This window comes from Drosophila gunungcola, unplaced genomic scaffold (genome assembly GCF_025200985.1).
Source record: "Drosophila gunungcola strain Sukarami unplaced genomic scaffold, Dgunungcola_SK_2 000001F, whole genome shotgun sequence".
In the NCBI taxonomy this organism is placed as follows: Eukaryota; Metazoa; Arthropoda; class Insecta; order Diptera; family Drosophilidae; genus Drosophila; species Drosophila gunungcola.
This window is the reverse complement of record NW_026453197.1, coordinates 1,915,201-1,936,437: the sequence shown is the minus strand read 5'-3', so window position 1 is coordinate 1,936,437 and position 21,237 is coordinate 1,915,201. Positions and strand designations below refer to the sequence as shown.

The 21,237-nt window shown below is 37.6% G+C and overlaps 2 protein-coding genes across 2 annotated transcripts; both read right to left on the bottom strand.

The window, feature by feature from the left end:
* Positions 1–1,839: 1,839 nt before the first annotated feature.
* LOC128263327 (kunitz-type serine protease inhibitor PILP-2) lies at positions 1,840–2,447 on the bottom strand. Its single transcript, XM_052998347.1, has 2 exons — positions 2,271–2,447; positions 1,840–2,213 (listed from the first exon to the last, which is right to left on the bottom strand). The coding sequence occupies exons 1-2, from the start codon at positions 2,350–2,352 to the stop codon at positions 1,942–1,944; spliced, it is 354 nt and encodes a 117-aa protein (XP_052854307.1). The 5' UTR covers positions 2,353–2,447; the 3' UTR covers positions 1,840–1,941.
* A 12,047-nt stretch (positions 2,448–14,494) lies between these two features.
* Positions 14,495–21,104, bottom strand: LOC128263397 (toll-like receptor 10). The gene is given in 6 exon segments (XM_052998428.1): positions 14,495–16,967; positions 17,022–17,797; positions 19,435–19,562; positions 20,693–20,715; positions 20,717–20,811; positions 21,096–21,104. Coding segments are annotated over 6 exon segments (3,504 nt in total).
* Positions 21,105–21,237: the final 133 nt, after the last annotated feature.

Below are 21,237 nucleotides of genomic sequence, written 5' to 3'. Positions count from 1 at the left end.
GTTGCTCCGAAGGTTCCTTGGGGAGGTGCCCCCTAACCACATACCCACCCACCCCACCACCCACTCCTCTCCAGTTGTTCACGCATTAAATATTTATTTAGTAAGATTTTAATGGAGCAAAATAAGTTAAGTGTAGGAACAGTCCATGGTCGAGACAGAAGGTGGCCCAAACACGTGTTCTCTTGAACTCGAGAGTAGGTGGCTTGGGTCGGGAAATGGCAGGGATCTCGAAGGAGGGGCTGCCCAGGACATTCACAGTGAGTCAGTCAGGCAGGCAGGCACACTTCGCCTGTGCTTTATGTATTTGACAGCAGCTGGAGGCACTGGGGTTGGGAAAACAAGAGACAGAACGCTTACTGAGCTCCAGACAAATTCATTTCATTCGTGCGGAAATTAAATGCATATTTGACCCATTTAAATTTGGAGCGGAGTGTCGTCCCGGAATCAAGTCCCTCTGAAATTTAATTTATTGTGAACGATTTTTCAAACCGTTGAACTGGCAGAACAGTCAAATGATATTGGACACCAGCACCAGATGATGTCAGAATTTAGATGACGAGCTGCGAGTTGAGCTCTTGATTTACACATCGAATAACAAAGGTTAAATAAGCTGAAAGACATTGATACTTCACTTTATATGGCAAATTTCACTTTAGTTTTTTAAGTTGAATCAAGCAAAAACACCGAAAAAAAATCTAAATTTTAAAAATGAATATTTTAAGCTGTTTGATTTGAGATGTAAAAATTAAAATAGTAAAGTACACAGGGAAATACTTATCCTCCTGAAAAGTGGCTTAGTAGCCATGAACATCAGCTGCGAAATCAAAGCTTTTTATCGACAAACTTTGAACTTCTTGTTCCCTTCTTTCAAAGAAGGCTAAAAGCCATTCTTTTTAATTTATATGTCCTCAGCCCGCCCATCTCGAAATATAACCCATTTAATTGGCTGCTCCCGTCCAAAAAGTCCAGGCATTGTCTGCACACCTGATCCCTGTCTTTCCCGAGCCCCCTAAATTTCCACAAGTTGCTCATTAACCATAAAAGTAGTCACATCCAGGGCCAAGTGGCAATTAAATGGCCGGAACACAACATAATCAGTCATAAAAGTCTTGGGGGACGACGAACAAAGGGAAGGCAGCAGAAAAGCAACGTGAGCAGAAAGTCAAATAGGTGGCTGGGAAACACCTTCAAGGCCCAAATTCAGGTTCAGATCCTGCTGCCCGACACCACAGGACACGAAAGTGTCACATGACCAAATAAGAATGTTCGACATTTAACTGGGAACAACTTTTATGATTGCTAATTAAGCCTAACGAGCGGAGATCCATGTAAAGAGCACAGAATAGGCAAACAAAATTCTTTCCAATTAGCAGGGCATTTTCTTTTGTGACTGCTTTCCGTAGGAACATAAATTAAAGTGGGAAAAGTAGAAGGTATCTCTGCCAGACAGTGGCGAATTTCCCCCTGCGGATTTGGGCAAAGCATCAACATAGATGAGCCTCATCTGCATTCGCTGCCAAAACATATCGCAGCCTGCAGGCGAATGTCAGAATCCACACTCGAAATATGGTTGCAGCATATGGAAATTGCAAATTGCATGTCAAAAATTGTCAGAATCGCAACGCTGTACACATAAAATTGTTGATAAATAACCCTTGGAGTCGAGAATAGGATATTTCTGCCGAGTCCTCTGTGCAGCTTTCGAAATTGCTTCAAACTGTTTGACTTAATGGCCGTCGCTCAGATTGGCAGCAAACAGACGTCTAGAGAAATATGTATGCGGAGTAGAGGAAAATGGAATAGCAGTAGACGGCTAAAAGAAAACGCATTACAACCAGCTCGACGGGAAGTTCTTTCTTTCAAACTGAAATTATGCGTTTGCACAACGAATCAAAAGTTAGCTTGACTGCGGAATGGCGACATTTAAATACACTTTTTTGGTCAAAACTCCGATTTATCCCATTGGTCCCAGTTGTCAATATCCTCCTCAAACTCCTCTTCCTCCTCTTCCATTTGACCTTCCCTTTTTATTCGATTCGGCGGTCTATACACCCGACAAGTCTTCAGGCACTCTTCTTTTGTATAGAACCGATTCGGATTTCCACCACATCCGCCATAATAGAAGAAAATGCAGCGATTGGTCAGGTAATCGTAACCCCAGACTTTGACCCAGTTTTCACAGGGTCCAGGATTTGCCACATACCAGCATTTTGCTAAGGAAGAGTATGATTTCGTTTTTAATCGCTAACTGTATGGATCTTAAGACTTACGTTCTTTTATAGTCACTCCATTGGGCACTACAGCTACAAGGGGTTGCAGCAGAATCACCCAGATAAATAGTTTTAGATACATGCTAATAACATTTGAAATTACAAAAGCTTAAATGTATAAATTTGTGACAACTCAATTTGATCAAAAGGCCGACGCTAATATGATCTCATCGTAATCTGAAACGTAAAATTCAAATATTCACTTCCCCAAAACGACTGAGTCTCTGAGTTCCATTCAAATTCAACTGGCTGAAATTTCAGCAGTTCAGCAACCCGAGGGCTGCCGAAAATGTTGCTGAATTGCTGAAAAGCCAGGGTAGTCGATCATTCCTAATAAAATTATGAAGGCAACACTGCAGTGATATGCAAATCAAGTGTTATTAAATCCAAGGCATTTTGCAACGTATTGTTCTCTAACTTAAGCAAATGCATCGTATATAATTTAATTTCCCTAATTTACTGAAAATGTCAGCTGAATTCTAGCAATTCAGAGATTTAGTGGTTTAGGGAATACCTAAACTATATTATGATACAGTTCTTTAGGTTTTGATAAAAATAATATATTTTATTTGCCAAAAAATAAGTTAAAATCAATTTTAATTACAAGTGTCAAGTACATGTATAGTAAAAAAAAACATTCGGGTTTCATGACTTTCTAAAATCTTATAGTTCACATTTGTACTTATAATAATACAATACAAAATAAGTATAATTTTCCAACTATAGTCATGCATTTTGAGAATTTTAATATACCCCTTCTGTGTAAGTATTAAAACCAAAGAATATGCCGGGAATGCAAGCTTTTTCAACTTCTTCGCTCTTGTTCCTAACCCACTCCTACTCGGAGTCCGAAGTACTTCATCATTTTTATTGCCACGAGAGACTTGAGAGAAGAGCAAAGAACTTAAATATTTTTTCTTTTTCTCGTATTTGACTAACGATTTGATGACGTTGATGGGTCTTTGAGATGCAATGCAGCAACATTGCAAGGACCAAAAGGAAACTGCAGATGCATATATCTCAGAGCTTAAAGCTCTGATTCCAAAACGGAAGCGGAAATGAAAACCCATAATGCATATTTACAAGCCTTGCAACTTTTGGCAGAACAATTTTCCCCCAATTCATCCCCCATGTTATCGTCTCAAAGAAATCGATTTAATTTAATTTGCCAAGCGATTTTCACTTAAAATGTGATTACGCAAATTTTCAATTTGAAAACGATAACGTAAATTGGCAGACACAAAAGTGGGGGAAATGGCTTAAAAGGAGGGGCTATACCCAAATTTCGTTGCCAGCCGAAAGAAAGCGATTTGAAAATTGTTGTACCCAGAATGCGGGGTGGTGGTGCAGATAAGCCAGCCGCTTTTTGTCTCGCGGGTATTAACTGTCTCCACATAATTTTTTATTACTCTTTAAAGGTAATTTTTAACAAAAGATGGAGAGCGCAAAGATCCAATCGACGTGCATTTTAATTTGATTTCCATTATTACACGTTTTGGTGTAAGTCAGTTGAGATGTAGATAAAGCTATAGAAATTATTTAGGAGCATAGCGTGGGAAATATATTAAAAACATTTTTCAGTATCTTAAAAGTGGGTAAAATTTTATTTAAAATATTTATAAATGATATTATTTAGATTGCACCCGTGAAAACTTTCTAAATTATTGTTTTTTTATTAGTGGATTAAAACACCAAAAACATTGGATAGTTTATTAGATAACAATTTATTATTTACTCACCAATTTAAAGTAAACCTTAAATATTCAACTTCTAATACTACTACAATGTTCAAATTCCGCTTGGACTTAAATTCAAGTGCCAAAAATCGACTAAAACCTTTGGCTAACATGTGTCTGTGACCGCCGAACAATTATTTTCCATTCCAGCTCCAGGGCCCAGGTGGATTTTGCATTGGTGCCGGCACTTAATTAAGTTTCAATATAACTCGATTCCCGCCGTTATCCTCAAAATCATCGAATAGCAACCACGGCAAAGCTCAGTGGCAACCACCAAAGTGGTTTAGTCGGAAAAATAGCAACAAAATAGCAACTCGCTGTAAAATTCCGCTAGCTGTTGATTTCAGTTCGCTGATTATTGTCGCACTGACACCGAAAATTACACAATCCAACATAGGTACAAACCTGAACAAAAAACAACAAGTATTGCGGATTGTAACCAATATTGCGACAACGGCTCTCTAGCATTTGAAAATTTAAATAGTTGCGAAGAGAGGTATTCCACGGAGGCAGGAGAACCCTCATCAACTTCCATTAGAATGTCAAAGTTCAGCGGATGTTCGTAGGCTTTCGGTTAAACCGTGCGCAAAAGTGTCAAAATGTTTAACATATGCCCACATGAGACACTGCAGGACCAACACAATGTCCTGTCCCAGTTGGTAATGTTGTTTTTGTTGCTGTTGCTGCTATTTTGGTGTCGCCATTTGCACTGACAGCGTTGATAACAATGACAATAACAAGCGTCCTGAGCCCAGGGACTTGCTGCCTGTGAATCGAAGTCGGAGTCGGAGTCGGAGTGGGAATCGGAAAGGTTATCCTCCCAGAGCTGTGCTTTGTGAGTAATCACATGAAATGGGCTGTTGACCCGTTAGTGGCTGCACTGATGTGGGAAAGCACACAATGGGGGCGCTCCGATTTGATGGATGTCGAGGGGAAATCCGAGATGAGCAACTTGAAATAGCTTTTTGATCAAAGATGAACATCTGGGAAAATGTTTCCAGTCTGCACGCAATCTTAATATCTTGGAGTTGATCTTAATTATGGTAATAGCATGAGAAATTGGTTAAAAACGAGGAAACGAGATTTATATCGTTTCATATAAGCTTCACTCTTAAAGGAATGTTCTTTATATATTAATCACTTATTTTGAAAACATAAAAGTCCGATTTATACTAAAAAAAATGTATTACAAATTTAGTGACGCATTTTACAAATGCAAACAAAGTAGAAGCACAAAAAGCTGAAATTAGCAGGTACATTTTTTATAATAAAAAGGAGAATAACAATAACAAGAAAATATAATTCCCTCTGCAAGGATATACAAATCAAAACCAAAAACTCCAAATTTTTATTTGCCTACATATTGTATTTTCGTGAAAGTTCTAAACAAGGCTAAGAAATACTTTAAAAATTTTCCTAATAAAACTCTATATATATTCGTTTATATTGATCCGTTTAATGCATTTCCTTAGTATTTTTAGTCTCAACTTAGCTTATTTAAAACAAAATATTTGTCATTATTCTTTTACGTCTCTAGTTTGTACAGAAAACTTGACCGTCTTGTTCTTTTTCTAAATACTTCCACCGTTTTCCTATTTAAAAATTCCTGAGACCTTTAAAAATATTTATTCAAAGCCAGTCAAACCAAGTCTGGTACACTGCTAATTACAGAGCCCTTAAAAACATGCACCGCCCTTTCCGACAAATATTTTCATTAGCTGTCAGCCGCGGCGCCGCATTTCCACACCAACCTCTTCACTTACAGGAAATTCTTAAAATTACGTAAAATTCGAGCTTACTTTTCGGGCCTTAATGTTCAACTTAATTTAAGAGAACGAGTTAACAAGCAACGAAAAAATTTGATTTATCGCTGGCCAAACTTTTTCGGCTTGATGAGCTTCGGCAAAAGTTTTTGGGGATGGGCGGACGGTGGCGGAAGAGGGCGTGGCCGGAGGAAAACGTCTGCTGCACTTTGCTGCCTCCTTAGCTGGTTTCCTTTCGCTTCTACTTCAGCTTTCCTTCTTGGCGCGTATTTCGGTGGCTCAGCAAAACGCTATGCAAAATCGCCCACTAAACTTTAATGGCCTGACATTGGGGCGCCGCCGTCGTCATGTCCGCCATTTGGGCGCCAGTTAGGCAGTAGAAGTTTGCCACATGCAACATGGAGCTGGAGTTTTGGAAGGGCCGCTTTAATTGCTTGGCGTGCCATGTGAAAATGGAATGGTTTTGGAAAATGGTTTGAGACTCGCACATTTTTCAATCCCATTCCCCGTATTTTTCCCCTTTTTGATTTTATGTGCACTTTTATGGGACACGAGCTAACAATTTGCAGCAACATTTCGAAGGCTCCATTTATTTAGGAATTGGCTTGGGGTCGGTCAGTTTTCTGAAATGTTGCCGTTTGTTTTAATTTGTTTGTTGGCTGTTACCTGTCGAAAGCGTAAACTTTCGTCTAGACACGGCACTTGAGCACGCGCTCTAAAAGTGTTTGAAAAATGTCACAATTAATGAGAAATGCTCACAACTTTTGTTCTTTTCAAGGAGAGTGATAAAATTAGAAGTGGTAACTCATATTTCAGTACAAATAGGTCTTAATTTGGCACCGAAAATGTATGAAAGGTAACTGGGTTTCGCACGAGCCATATCAATATGCAAAAGAGGTTTAGCGCACAGCCTTGCACTAAGTGAATGTGAAGGCACGAGCTCAAAACGAGAGCAGAGCAGCCACAGAAGGGGAAAACCTGCGAAAGCTGGAACTTGGGCCCAGGACACAAGTGGCTAGACGTGACTAGCATACATTATAACAGCTCTGGTCACAATAAATGCAAAATAAATGTATGCATCAAGTGCAAAATACGCCGTAGAGAGGAATAATACAAGTGCGGGCGACAGCTTAAAATGGAAAACGAACAAAATATTCAATCAGACAGCGAGTGTGCAGGAAAAAGGGGACAACGGAAAATTCGTGAGAAAAATCGAGAAACATTTTTTTAGGTAAGTGAACTGAACTTAAAATAGACATAAGACCCCAAAGGAAAGAGTACTCAATAGCTTTTAAAAAATTGTAAATAAATATACCTAATCTAATGTTATTGTTCAATTTCGAAAATGTATTAATTTGTGTCTTTAATAGCCCTTTGCAAAATCATGTCCCAACTGTATAAGATTCGTTAACCCACGATATAAGTGCTTGCCCAAAGTCTTCATTCAAATTTATAATCTGGTATGAAACAAGACCAAAAAAATGTAATTATTATGCTTTCTTTGCGCAGACATTGAGGAACGGCAAAAGAGATTTCCAGCAATCTGAGAAAAATATATTGCCAGTCTGCTTAAGGCTTGGATAAGCCCAAACATACAATTTTATTTCATTGTCAGCAAACAAAATGAAAAAGTTCCGATCAATATTAATGCATATTATTAATCGTGTGCTTATTTCATTTGAATGCAGTCGAGAGGTAAAAAGGTATAAAAAAACTCTTGAGAAAATTCCATTTATTGGGAAAAATTCAATTTATATTCGATTACGCGACGATGTCTAAGTAGAAAAATAGAGAATGGCTCAAGTGCTTGTGAGCGAATTTCTTTCTATTTTTGGCTTGGAGCGCATTGAGAATGCCCTGTCATGCGTTAAAATTGCAATTTCTTTTGCCAGGCAAAGCAGGAAAAACGTTAAGAAAATTGATAAATGAAAAATATATAAAACCATGGAGAAAATCAATCTCAAGCTCCAAAATCCCTGTGGCCGTTTGCAAAATCCCCACTCTAATTGTAAAACACGAGGCACCAACAAACATAACAATCATAGTCAATTGTTGGCAGTTAAATATTCATGAGTCGAGTGAGAAATAAAACTGGAAATAGATATCCCCAAACAAAAAGTCGTGTAGCGCAAAACAAAATTCTGGGAATGGGGCTAAAAAGCCGAAGAAGTATCCCCTGGACATGAGCGCTGATTGCCCACATGACGTGCATAGAAAATGGCCAAAACTGCTCTGGGGTAAACTTTATATATGTATACCGTATTCAATACTGTATTGGAAAACGATTTCCATTCAATGGTAGGCGGCGACGGCGAGCAGACAAAACAAAGACAGGCCCAGCACTTGCGAAAATTTCATTGCAAATGAAACGAAAAGCGTTTTATTTTGATTTTCTGCACACGCCCGAATTGAAGGGGAATGGAATTCTGGTGGAATCCTCTTCAAAGGCAAATGTTTCGCCACTTTTTCTGTTTTCATTTGCCAATTGCTAGAGAGCATCCTGTTTTTCTGCTTTTTACGTGGGCAATTTAGGGAAGTTCGGAAAGTGGTGTGGTTTGGTTAGCCAGGAATGAGGGTTAACGCCACATGTTGACAGCCGCATGTCATTTGGTAGAGGGGCTCGTTACATTAGGACTTTAAAATTTAATCAAGCGATCTGAGCTGAATTAAGGGAAGTCAGCAAGACTTAATAAAATATTTAATTTAAAGTCAATGGTTGGGTTTCGTGACTTTTATAAGTATAAGTACAACTTTGTCAGATACTCGTTATTGTAAATTAAATTAATTTGATTTTCTAAAATTATCATTTTGAATATATTTATATCAGTTTACCTTTTTTATAAGCATATACCAGACAATTTTCGAAATAAACACAAGTGAACTATATGTAATCAGATTTCCTTTTTGAGTTTTCACTTACATTTTCATTAAAAAAGTTTACGCATTGAATTATTGTTTTCTCCATTTCAGTTTGACTCAAGGCTATTCCATTTTGTTTCTTCTTACAGGAATTAATAAACCACTCAGCAGAGGACTCAGAGGACAATTGTCAGTACCTCCCCAAAGCAATGGCATTTGGAAACACTAAGAGAAGTGGGAGTAGACTGAATGCAAGTCTGAATCCGCTGCAGCTAAAATGATTTCCATGTTGTAAATCTCCTCCCTTTTATTTCTGTACAAGCACTTTACTCAGGCGGACAAATAACTGAGCACACAGAACACGAAGGAATCGAAGCCTAGATGGAGGGATGTCAAAGTGAAACAACTCGAAAAATATCAACTTATGTAAATTGTTATAGACGAGGAGTCGGGAGGAGAAACAGTTGCCACTATTTGTATTGACAGGACTCGGGACTGTCTGCAAGTTGTCCCTCAAGGAATTGTGGGCATATTTGCTTCTGCTGAAATGAGCAAAAATAATTGCAAATCGTAAAAGAAAAAGGAGTTAGAGTAGAATAGGGAATTTTTCCAGGCGACTGTCGTCGCTTTTCCACATGTGGATTCCACAAGGATTCAGGGGGCTGGGAAACTGACTAGTCCGGACTCCGGACTGAAGGAAACGGAAATATGCAATGAAGCAGAAGTTGGCAGGAAATTGTTAAGACGCCGCGCCTCCTTCGTCCTGTCTCGCTTTAACTCTTCCTCCTTCTCTCTTACTCACTACACTGACAAAAAAAATTAAATGGTATAAATAAATGTTTGGCTACTGAATTAAAAATTTCATTTCGTACATTTAAATTAAATTTCAACTCTTTATATTAGATACAAAGTATGATTTAATGTAAAAATATTTTCACACTCAGAAAAAAAAATTTCGTTGATTTACAGAAAATTTTATAAAAACAATGCATTTTAATGAAATTAATTAATAATAAATGAACGCATATAGCCTGTTACATGGCCTTAAGAAATATATTGAGGTCAAGTTCTGCGCACATTTATATGGTAAGCTCTACATTATGGCCACGTTTAATTCCTCAAATTAAAAAATGTTTCCTAAAATAAAGGAATTCTTCCTTAGATCAAGAACATTCTTTATGAATTTAAGCTATTGTCCTATTGGTGTTATAAGCAATATATTTCAGTTTAATATAAATAAGATTTAAGTTTAATACTTTACATATTCTTTTACGAAAATAATTAAATAAGTAATTGAACAAAAATATAAAAAATAAAATTTTTAGAACAATTAAAAAACACAATGGATGTCAATTAAATATAGAATACATGGACTTTCTAGGCTTTTTTAAGAGTGTAGGTTCTCTGTTCTCGTTTTACAACTCTACTTTATTTTCCATCATCGAAAGGGTTCCCCAAATTTCCCCCTGTCCTGCGTTTTATGTTCTTGGAGGAATTGAAAAGCCGCATGCAAATAAAATTTGCCTTCTTTTTAGTGTTGTCCTATGACCTGACTGCCCCCCTCTGTTTTCTCTTTCTCTTTTCCGTTTCCGTCTTTTATTCTTTGTGTTCTTGCGGTTTTTATTTTTCAATCGAGTCCTTTGTATGCCTTAAAGGATTTTCCCTTTTTTCCCTTTTGTGTTTTGCCAAAATTTATAGAACATTTATAAGGCATGCAAATGATGATCTATAGCGTGAGTAGCTCCCTAGGGATCTATACTCCTGATTATGTAATGGATTCCTCTCTCTGTATAGAAGGGCAAAATATTAAAGCAGTCAAGTGGAATGTCGCATAAAATGGTTGATAGAATTGTGTTTTATTTAATATTATTATTTTTGAAGTTATGCAAATATAAAATAAGAACGAAAAAAAACTTCGGCAAGCCGAATTTTATATAACATTTTATATAATTGCAAAAATTAAATATTCTTGAAAATACTTAAATTTCGATTTATATGCGGATATGTTTAAAACATTGACGATTTTTATCTCAATTTTTCGATCGTTCCTATGACAGCTATGTGATATCGATTTCCGATTTAAATTGAATTAAAATCGTAAGTCTGAACTATCAAATTATTACTATTTCCAAAAGAAATAAAAAAAAAATTCATAAATAGAAAAGTTACATTAAAAAAACTTTTTATTTTTATATTTTGATTGTTTCTATGGGAACTATATGATATAGTCGTCCGAATTTAATGAAATTTAAGCCGTAATTCGGAAATATTTAATCATTACTACATCTCGAAGAACTACAAAAAAAAAGTTATCATTTCTTTTCATTTATTTTTCCGATTAGTAAAAAAAATGTGTTTAAAATAAGGTTCGTACTTTTTTAAAATTTCGTTTGACCCAGTTGAGACCCAAAATACCTATAAAATGTACTATGAAAATGTTTGCATAATTTTAACAACTGTCACAATAAATTTCATCCAACGACAGCAATATATGAACTGCGAACTAAATCGCTTGCCAAATGCGAAAAGTTGATCCAACCAAGAGCCAAAAAATGTACAGCAAAGCGGAGCAAAACGAAAACTTTGCCTAACAACTTTTGAAATAAAGTAAACAACAAAATGTGCCAATTGTGATTATGTGCCAAGAAAATATAATTAGGAAATGCTTATAGGCAAGGAAGAATATCATCAGGAGCCATAAAAATGCTAAAGTTATGATAAAATGTTCTGCTAATTTAGGGATGCAATAAGACCATCATAAGTTGTCCATCTAATTGCGCTTGCGTTTTACAATTGGTAATCAATTTATTTGTGTACAACAATTTTGCAGCCTGCATCACTGATTGAATAATAATACATCATGGTGAGGGAGTGAAAATTGTGAAAATGTGTTACAAAAAACTAGTATGCATTTTAAAAATCCACTCCTGAAAGGGTGGCATGAAGATTTATACGCCAAATGCGAGTGGTGAGGCACACGTGCCATGGTTTAGTCTGCACGCGATTTTCCCCAACCACAAGTGTCGTCCATCCGCTTCGTCTGCCGCCTGTCGCCAAAAAAAGTGGCTAAAAACGTGATGTGAATTTCAAGTCGGGGTTCCATCATCACCTCCAACCGAGTGAGAGCTGCAACCCACCCAAACCCTGTCACACTTTCGCATGCACCTGCTGAACTCCCCCGATGAAGCGCTTGCACTTTTGCTTATGTCCTGTGCAAGGCGTGAGAAATTGAAACCCAGGGGGAGCGCCAAGTGAATAATTGGGGGGTGCTAACAAGTCTTTCTTCTCTAGAACAAAGCTGCAAAAAGTCAGACAAAATAGGCTTTGCATAGCTGGACGAAAGGTATACCAGTTCCAAACTTAAATCAAAACCACGTCTCAGTTATTTAACATCATCATGAAAACGAGCACTCCATTAAGGCGGCACTTTCCAGATTCTGGACGAGATGATCACCACTCGCAATCGATTGGTGAGATTGGGCACCAAAAAGGAGTGCGACTGTTTATCAATCGGCGAGGACGAAGACGTAACAGGAAACGTTTCCGACCCTATGAAGTATATATATTCTTGATCAGGATCAGTCGATCTGGCCTTGTCCGTCTGTCCGTCCGTATGAACGTCGAGTTCTCGGAAACATTAAACGCTAGAAATTGGGAACTAGTCATTCTTAGGCAACATTTTTAAAATCGATCTTTTATTTTAGAAGTTATAGGGTCCTCTGCCGCTGCTCTGCCGCCCCTCAGCCGCTCCTCTGCCGCAGTTCGGCCACTGCTCTGTCGGTAAATTGTAAATTGCTTTTACTTTACATCAAACAAATTTGTTTACCAGCTATTTCGCCAGCTTCTAAAGCAGATTTCTCCAAAATCGGAATATTTCCGCATATCCGAAAATACAAATCCAGCTTATTTAAAAAAAAAGTGCCTGTCCTCTAGTATGCCAAAAAATGTGCAAATAACCCCAAACTAAAATCAGTTTTTCGTGAAATTGTCTATGGCCTCATTTCCCGCATGTGAAAAGTGTTGATTCGAGTAATCGGGGGCATTGTGGCAGTCTCACGCCGCTTTTTACTTACATCAACTTAAATTATACTTTTACTACTCTTATACTACATATTAAGAATGCCACCAGTCTAGGACAAGTCTAAAAAGCTCTGTTCAAATAAAGCTCGGGAAAACCGCACAAGTTCAGTTCGACTGTCTCGACTGTCGACTCTGTTTTCCAAACGGCTAACAAGTGCGAAAAAGAGCCAATGCGTAAGCTTTTACGAGAACCTCGAAGATTTGACAGGGACAATCCTGGTCAAACTGTTTTAGGAGGTTTATTGTAATCAGGTTAACTCGCACTCATTTGACAATTATGCCCTACAACAATAACACTGTGCAACAAATGGAGGTGGATGAAAAAACTTATTTTTCCGTCGTCCAGCTTTTTGCACCGCCAGTAAAATGGAAGTTAATACCTTTCTATTCATATTATTGGAATGGCATTTGTTCAGTTAAACACATTCAAAGACATTTCCCGCAGACTTGGCCAATACATAAAAAATACTAAAACACAACCAAATTTACAGCCTGATACTATTATGGCCAGTTTGTTCTGTTGGACGGTTATGATACATTACGCATTAATTAATTAATTTTTGCTTGTTTTGTTTGTTTTTTATTTATTCATGCTTTTTTACATTCTGATTTTCTAGATTTAGGCTAGACGATATGTATCATGTATCCAGAAAAGGTAGTTTACTATTTCTACGCTCCTTTTTGCTGATCATGATGGAAGAATTTTTGCAAATTGATCAGTGATTATACGCGTTCAGCAGAAGTATAGTAGTAAATCCATAAGTGATCAGTAGTCATGTTGTTCTGCTGACCATGCATAATTCGGTAGTGTATTAAGAGTGTTTGTCATCAAAAAAAAAATGGTAGCTCCAATAAAAATGTTGTCAAGCACCGGATTTTTGTACTCTTAGCTATACCGCGGATCCCTTAGCTGATGTAACATAAAATTGTATGGGACTTTTACTTAGGAGCACCCAATTGAACCGTGGAAATTTCAAAAAGTTCGTTATTGTGTTCCTGTGAATTAAAATACAATACAAAGGGCATGAAAACGATTGGTTAGCGTAGTTTTCTAGACCAGAAGCACCATAAAATCAAACTTTTGTTCGTATAGGAAACTTGCTTATAAACAGGGAATTAGTTTTAAACAGGGACCGTTATCAACAAAATGTGTATACAAAAACCGTGATATATATATTTTTTATTTATTTATTTTTCTCTAACAAAAAAATTAAAAATTCAAACTCTGCGTAAAACTTGGAGCAAAAATAAATAAAATAAGGATTTTAAATGTGATAATGTTTCTGAACTATGAAATTGTGCCATCATTTAAAAATAATATTTAAATGGTTTTTGTTTTGGCGCCAAATAGTGATGTGAGTTCCTTTGAAAGCTTGGCAAGCGCCCAGGGATGAAGGCATAGTTCAGGAACGTTTTCGGTGGTTCCTTTGCACATTCAGGGATGCAAAGAATTTTTAGTGTCGAAAGATTTAGTTTATAACAGCTAGCAAACTGCGGCAAAATTAAAAAGAAGGAGTATTTATTTGAACCAAGGATTATACAACTATGTAATATCGCTGCTTTAGGAACAGTCGAAAAGTTATGTGTACAAATGATATCTTTGTAGTTATTTCAAAAGTAAGGCATAAACTACATTTTGAAATCGGTGAACACTCACCACGTTTTCGGGATATAAATTCAAAAAAATTAAATACTCAACTTAATATGTATTTGTTGTTTCCTTAAATGTATACATTTTAAAATGTTTTGAAATTCTTGTTTGAATTAAAAATTAGCTTTATTTCACTTATATCTTTGTTTCAAGCACGGAAAGATTTCTTTGTAGCCGATGTCCCAGCATGACGTGTGGCATCGAATATATCAGCTTGTTCCAGAAGTTCGGACTATTTCGCTCGAGATAAGTGTTCAGGACCATGTAGGCCTTCAACTCGCTGTCCAAATCATCAAAGTTCTCCACGTCTGGATAGAGGACAACGATCAGGCGCTTGCACCGATCCTTCGAAGTGGCATGAAGAGCCATCCGGAACTCAAGTCGTCCCCAGGTGGACTTTAGGAAGTTCTTCGTCATCAGGATGATTATTCGCCTTGAGTCCTTGACGGACTGGCTAATGCACTCGGGAATGGACTCGCCCACCAGCCAGTCCCGCAGATAAAAGCAGAGCCGAAACTTGTGCCTTCCGTTCTCCAGTCGGTCCACGAACTCGGCAATGAGCTCTTCGTCCTTGTGGGTGAATGACAGGAAGGCATCGAACTTCTTGTCCTGGTCGAGTTCCCGCCGGGCTGCCAGACTTAGGCATATTTCGTGTTCGTACAACCAGATCAATATGGGTTGCTTAAAGCAAAAAAAAACGTTAATAGATAAAGCCAGAATTAATAAAGTGACCCCAAGGGATGCATAGTAGATGATGGCTGAGGGACATATGTCGATCTCCTCGATTTCAATCAGGGATTTGCCAGTGTCAGCGCATTTAACAGCTGATGTGTTTCTTATATTTTTCGCTTGCTCCTTCACGAATTCTAAAAAATCCTTTTTGTCGCAACTGCAAGTCCACGGATTCCCATGGATTACAAGCTGCAACTGCGAAGAATTCATTCTCTTCTGAAAGAAGCCCTGAACACGATCACTTAGTTCCGAGAATTTATTGTAACTAATGTCCAAATAGTCAGTGTTGTCTGGTAGATTATCGACATTGGTTAGTTGGTTGCTGGCCAAAAAAAATCGTGAAATGCTCGAGTATCCTGGTAGCGAGCTAGAGGGCCACACCCTCAGAACATTCCTTTCAAAGATGAGAGTTGTGTGTCCAATTGTCGGCGTAGGAAGTGCTGGTATCTCCCCAAGGCCTTTGTCGCTGCAGTCGATGATAAGTGCCAGCAGGTTGGGGTTGGAGATGTCGAGGCAACAAATGCAGTCTTCGGGACATTTATCCTGGGTTATATTGACACGGCGAAGAACCGTTTCGTACTCCAATGGATCACGCTCCCTCAGCAAAGAGAGAAAGGACTTTGCCCTGCAGTTACATTCCCACGGGTTACCAGATAGTTCTATCGTTGTGATTTCTTCACGATATCGCAGAAATTTTACCACATCATCATCGAGCGCTCTCAACCAATTATTTCTTAGGTCTAGATATGTTATGTTCTCGGGCAGCAAATGAAGAGGAAGTTCGGTTAACAAGTTCTGCGACATATGCAAATTCTGTATCGAGGCAAGACCCATACCGATTAGGTTTTCGGAATTAGTAAGCTTTCTTATTTCATTTCTATCAAGAAATAATGTCGTGTTGTACTCAATCGAATTCGGCAGCCTTGGATAAAAGTCAAGATTTAAGTTGCTGCAATTTATTAGGAATTGCCCAGTGGGGCGTTCAAGGCAACAAGTGCATCTATAGGGACAGCTGGCGTCCAGATGCTGCAGCACATATTCATCAAACTCGCCTGATATCACCCAAATAGCTTTGTTCAGTTCTTCCAGTACCTTCAAAGAAAAGTAATTATCCGAAAAATCAAATGTGCTCAATATGTCATCTTCATTAGCTTCCAAATATAAATTATCGAACTGATATACAAAAAAATCCCCTAGATATGAGGCTCTCGAATATACTTCCATAAATTCCATAACGGCATCAAATTTTGATGTTTTTATGCGTATCAATTTGGCTTTATACCAAAAGAACTCTGTTAAGTAGGCTTCATCGCAGTGGGCAATCCATTTGTTACCAAACTGAATGAAAGTATTTACGCCTTTGAGATACTCAACCATTTCTTGGTTGAGGGTGCTTATTTGATTGAAACTTATGTTCAGGTAGTCTAGGGCTTCAGGCAGGTGTTTAACGTTGAGACTGGTTAGTCGGTTTTGTGAGACGTCCAAGCCTCTTAATTTGTTATAGCCTGCTAATGACCCATAAGGTAGTTGAGACAATTGGTTCTGCTGAAAGGCCAGCACCGACTTCCCCGTGACAGGAACCGGTAACGATGGAATTGTTTTAAGATTTAGTTGCGAGCAATTTATTTCTAGCTGTGACGTGTCTCGATTATATTGGCATCTGCATTTGGGGGGGCATGAAATTCCATTCACACCCGATGTAAATCGACATTTATTTTCACCTGTGTGACACAATAAAGCAGTCAGGTTTGAAAATTTTTTATACTTGTTCACTTCAATGATTTCAAGTTTTGAAAATTGCTCAAAGTGTTTCAGATCCACAACATTGTCAACCTTCATAATACAGTATTTTAAAGATGATCGAAGATTAGGAGATCTGAAAAGAGGAAATAATTTATTCTAAGGCCAAAATTTATATTTCATTACAAACCTCAAAAATGCGAAATTTTTTAAATCAACATTGTCAAAAATAAGCCATTCCAAATTTTGTATGTAGTCGAATGTCTCTTCTGTCAGACCTTCCACATTGAACCCAGTAACTACTAGTGAGTTTATTTGCGTTTTGCCCGCAAAAATAGTTTTTTCAAAGGTAAATGTTGGTTTTTCGATAGTATTTTGATGATGAATTTGAATTTGTTTCGTGTTGTTCATGCTCTTTTGAATATAGATATTTGTTACGTTGGAAATGACAGGGCTTTCAATTAAAACTTTAAAAGTTAAATGTTGTGCTCCATTTACATCATCTACTTGTTTCTCAAATATTGTTAAGGAAGGAAAGTAAATTTCATATCCAACCACTTTTTTAATGCCAAGCAGACGAAGATAATTTATGCCAGGTTGAAGTCTTTCATCGTCAACACTGGGTATTCCACTCACTGTGATTTTAACTAGCTCGCAATCAGTTTCATCAGACACTCGATAAATATTCCACTGCTGAAAAACTGGATTTGTCCAAATAAATTGTAAATTAAATAAAACCAACTTTATTTGATAGTCTTCTGTGATTAAATTTCTCTCGGATATGGAGCATGTCCTGTTATCACAAGATCCAGCACAGTAGGTTTCACAGTAATCCTCTTTAATCCCGTTTAATCCCGTGGTACAGTCAATTAAGGAATGTTTGAACAAAACAATAAAAAATATGAATAATATTTTCGTAGCCATTTTATGATACACACGCGGCCGATCCTCAACTGAAACTGAATTCTACAAAAATTTATTTATTATTTAACTCCACTAAGATCAAACCCCATATGTATACATAAAAGTTTACGCTTAAGTGCCACGACGATTCGTTCCCAAAAGTCTAATAAAACAAGTCGCCCCTTATTTCGGTATTTGCGACTTGATATTCTTATGGACATTTTCCTTTATATATTTCCCTTTGCGATCATTTAGTATATATATGGTTATACAACTTACAAAAAAAACATATTTTACCCAGAAACAAGAAGGAAAGCAAACTTCGGCAAGCCGAAGTTCATATACCCTTGCAGCTATTGCATTAATGAAATACTTTTGAAAACATTTAAATTATGATTTACTTGAGTATGTGCTAAAAAAAAACATTGAAACTATGATGATTTGCAGCTCAATTATTAGATAGTTATTTTATATATTTTTATTATTTCTATGGGAGCTATATGCTATAGACGTCCGATTTTGATAAAATTTATACCATAATTCTGAAATAATTAAACATTGCTATATGTCGAAGAACTAAACAAAAAATTAAAAAACAGCAAAGTTATAATTTTTTTTCATTTATTTTTCCGATTGTTCCTATGGGAGCTATATGCTATAGTCGTCCGATCCGGCTCGTTCCGACTTATATACTACCTGCAATAGAAAGACAACTTTTGGGAAAGTTTCATGCAGATAGCTTTAAAACTGAGAGACTAGTTTGCATATAAACGGACGGACAGACGGACAGACGGACGGACAGACGGACATGGCTAGATCGACTCTACTAGTGATGCTGATCAAGAATATATATACTTTATAGGGTCGGAAACGTCTCCTTCACTGCGTTGCAAACTTCTGACTGAAATTATAATACCCTCTGCAAGGGTATAAAAAGAAGAGGTTATTTTATATGACGTAGTGCATCATATTATCTTCCCTTTAAATTTCAATGAAAATATAATTGATTTTAAAAAGGCATGGTGTGGGCCAAAATGTATCTCTCCGTTGTAAAACAACATCGCCCCTTTGATGCTCAGTTAAATATGTTATTTATTTATTAATTTTCTATAAAAGGAAAATGTGTAAAGAATTTAATGTAAAATAATAATATGAATTACTTTTTAATTTTAACACTGTTCGGCTGATTGAAAAAACGAGATAGGAGGGCGATCTCTGTTAAAGCCAGGGATTTTGTTTTAAATTTTTTTTTACCTTAAACTCAACTCATTCAATGTGGTTTTGGTTAAAATTAATACAAAATTTTCTGCTTTTCGACCTAATGGACTTAATGTAAAAGTTGTTTACATTCATAGCTTTAAGAATTTTTAAGAATTTATGGGAAAAATAAGAGCCTAAAACGTGTTATGCAAACTATTGAATACTTTGCCGTCAAATTCGCTGAGCCCACCTTTATTTGCACTCACACCCCAAGGAGGAGCTCGGCTAAGACCAGCTGACTTTTTTTCGCAATTTGGCTCACATCCACACCAGTGCTCCCCGTCTATTCCCACTTCAGTCCGCCACTTTTCGACCAGCCGTTTGCCTCGGCCTGACTGTCAGACCTTCGTTGGCCACATGCCGTGGCAATTGATGTCAAATTTATAACGACAAATACTCGAAAAGTTTGCCACGTAGCCCAAACACACACACACACACACCCATGCATTTATAGTGGCCAGAGCAGGGCCATGCCCACTTTTCACACCGCCCGCATTTGCCGGTCGTCCATCCCGGCTGTTCAGATTTCGAGCATCATTATTGCTTTTTGATTTTTGGTGTGAATTTGCCGAGCAACAGAGGTCCCTGCGATAGTTGTGTGTTTTTTTTGTTTTTGTTATTGTTGTTGTTTTTGTTATTGTTTTTGTTGGCCCCCCACCAGATGAATTATGACCAGCAGATCCGGGGAAGGCACGAAAAGCTCTTCTTATGGCTGAACATTTTTGGCCAGGACACAGCCGGCTCTCGGGTATCCTTTCTGGCTGGGGAGAACATATTAATGCAATTTTATTTAAATTATGCTACATTTATGCCTCTTGCCCGCTTTGATATATTTGTTTTTTACTCGCCGCTGACTGTGGAAACAGCAATCGGAACCGGTTTCCTTATTGTTCTTTTGTGCGTTTTTCATATTGCCTTGTCTGCAAAGTTGCTCCCTCCGTTCGTCGGCCATCAAACAATTTATGTCAACTGATAATTTTAAATGTTAATTAGCCTTGTTGGCTCTTCGCAGAGAACGAATGGCCAATTATTAAAGATTTAACAAATGACACATACATTTATGTTTTACAGGACGAATGAATTAAATACAAATTGATATATTAATGTTTATAATTAAATTGTAGTAATGCGTAATCAATTGTCAACGAGTTGTTATTGCGCAACGTGGTTAAATAAAACGCCTTTAATTTCTTAATGGTTAAATGTTTGCTGGTACAAAATGGATTTCGTGCTCTGAAGCCAAGCATGATATTAAATCAACCAGTAATTATTCATTGGAGTTGTTCCATATGAGTCCCAGAAGTTCAAGACAACTTCCTTGCAATTGGAAGTTATTAAGTGAACTCAGTGACGGGGAAAACACCTTGGGTAAATTGAAATTGCTTAATTTCATTTGCACTCGCATTGAAAATCACCAGGAATTGTTTGCGGACAGCCTTTGGGATGAGCTGAGGTCCCAAGGAGCCGCAGGAACGGGAACTTTGCAATTATGGATAAGAAATAGAAATTCCCGTCGAGCCGTCAAAACCGGAAATGGCAAAGTGGCAAAGCGCAGAGCGGAAATGGCAGGCACAACAAAACGCAACGCAACAGAAAAATGCAAATTTCCACGAAAAGGAAATTATAAAAATATTTGTTGGCGTCGCACCTGCTTGCCGCCTTCCTGCCCCTTGAAAAATAGCAAGAGAATTTTTGCACGTGGGTCGTCCTTGTTATTGCATAGGTTGTTCTTGTTGCTATTGGCCGTCTGAAGTCCACTTGAAGCGACGTTCCCGCACTTTAGGACGAAGGTCTCACAACTTGGAGTGCCCCGTCGTCTGGTCCAAAGGTTTTTATTTTATTTTATTTTATTTTATTCGATTTTTTTTGGTTGCCACTATATAACAAATAACAAGTAGCCGCCACCGTATATATATTGCCCAGATAAAAATAGGTGTGTGAGAGCAAGTAAATTTATGCACTGGCAAGTGAAAGGTGGAGTTCATATTTTAGCCATTGCCAGCACAAGCCAGCAAGCCAGAAAGCGATTTCACCTTTAATTATTTTTACAGGTGCAATTTATTTACATGAATTTCAATCTCCGCACCGGGGTATAAATTACCATAAACATCTCCTATACGGATATATGGATATATGCACGCATTGGGCTCTCTCCCAATTTTTTTTTTCGCCTCCCCGCTTGCCAGTGCTTTTTCCATGATGAATATTTAATGCAAAGGAAAGCCGGGGATGAGGTGGGGAAA

Bases quoted from the DNA above. Each gene is read 5' to 3' on its own strand.
- LOC128263327 (XM_052998347.1), bottom strand. From the start codon at position 2,352: ATGTATCTAAAACTATTTATCTGGGTGATTCTGCTGCAACCCCTTGTA. The intron at 2,214-2,270 runs GTAAGTCTTAAG...ACTCTTCCTTAG, and splicing joins TGGAGTGACTATAAAAGAAC to CAAAATGCTGGTATGTGGCA.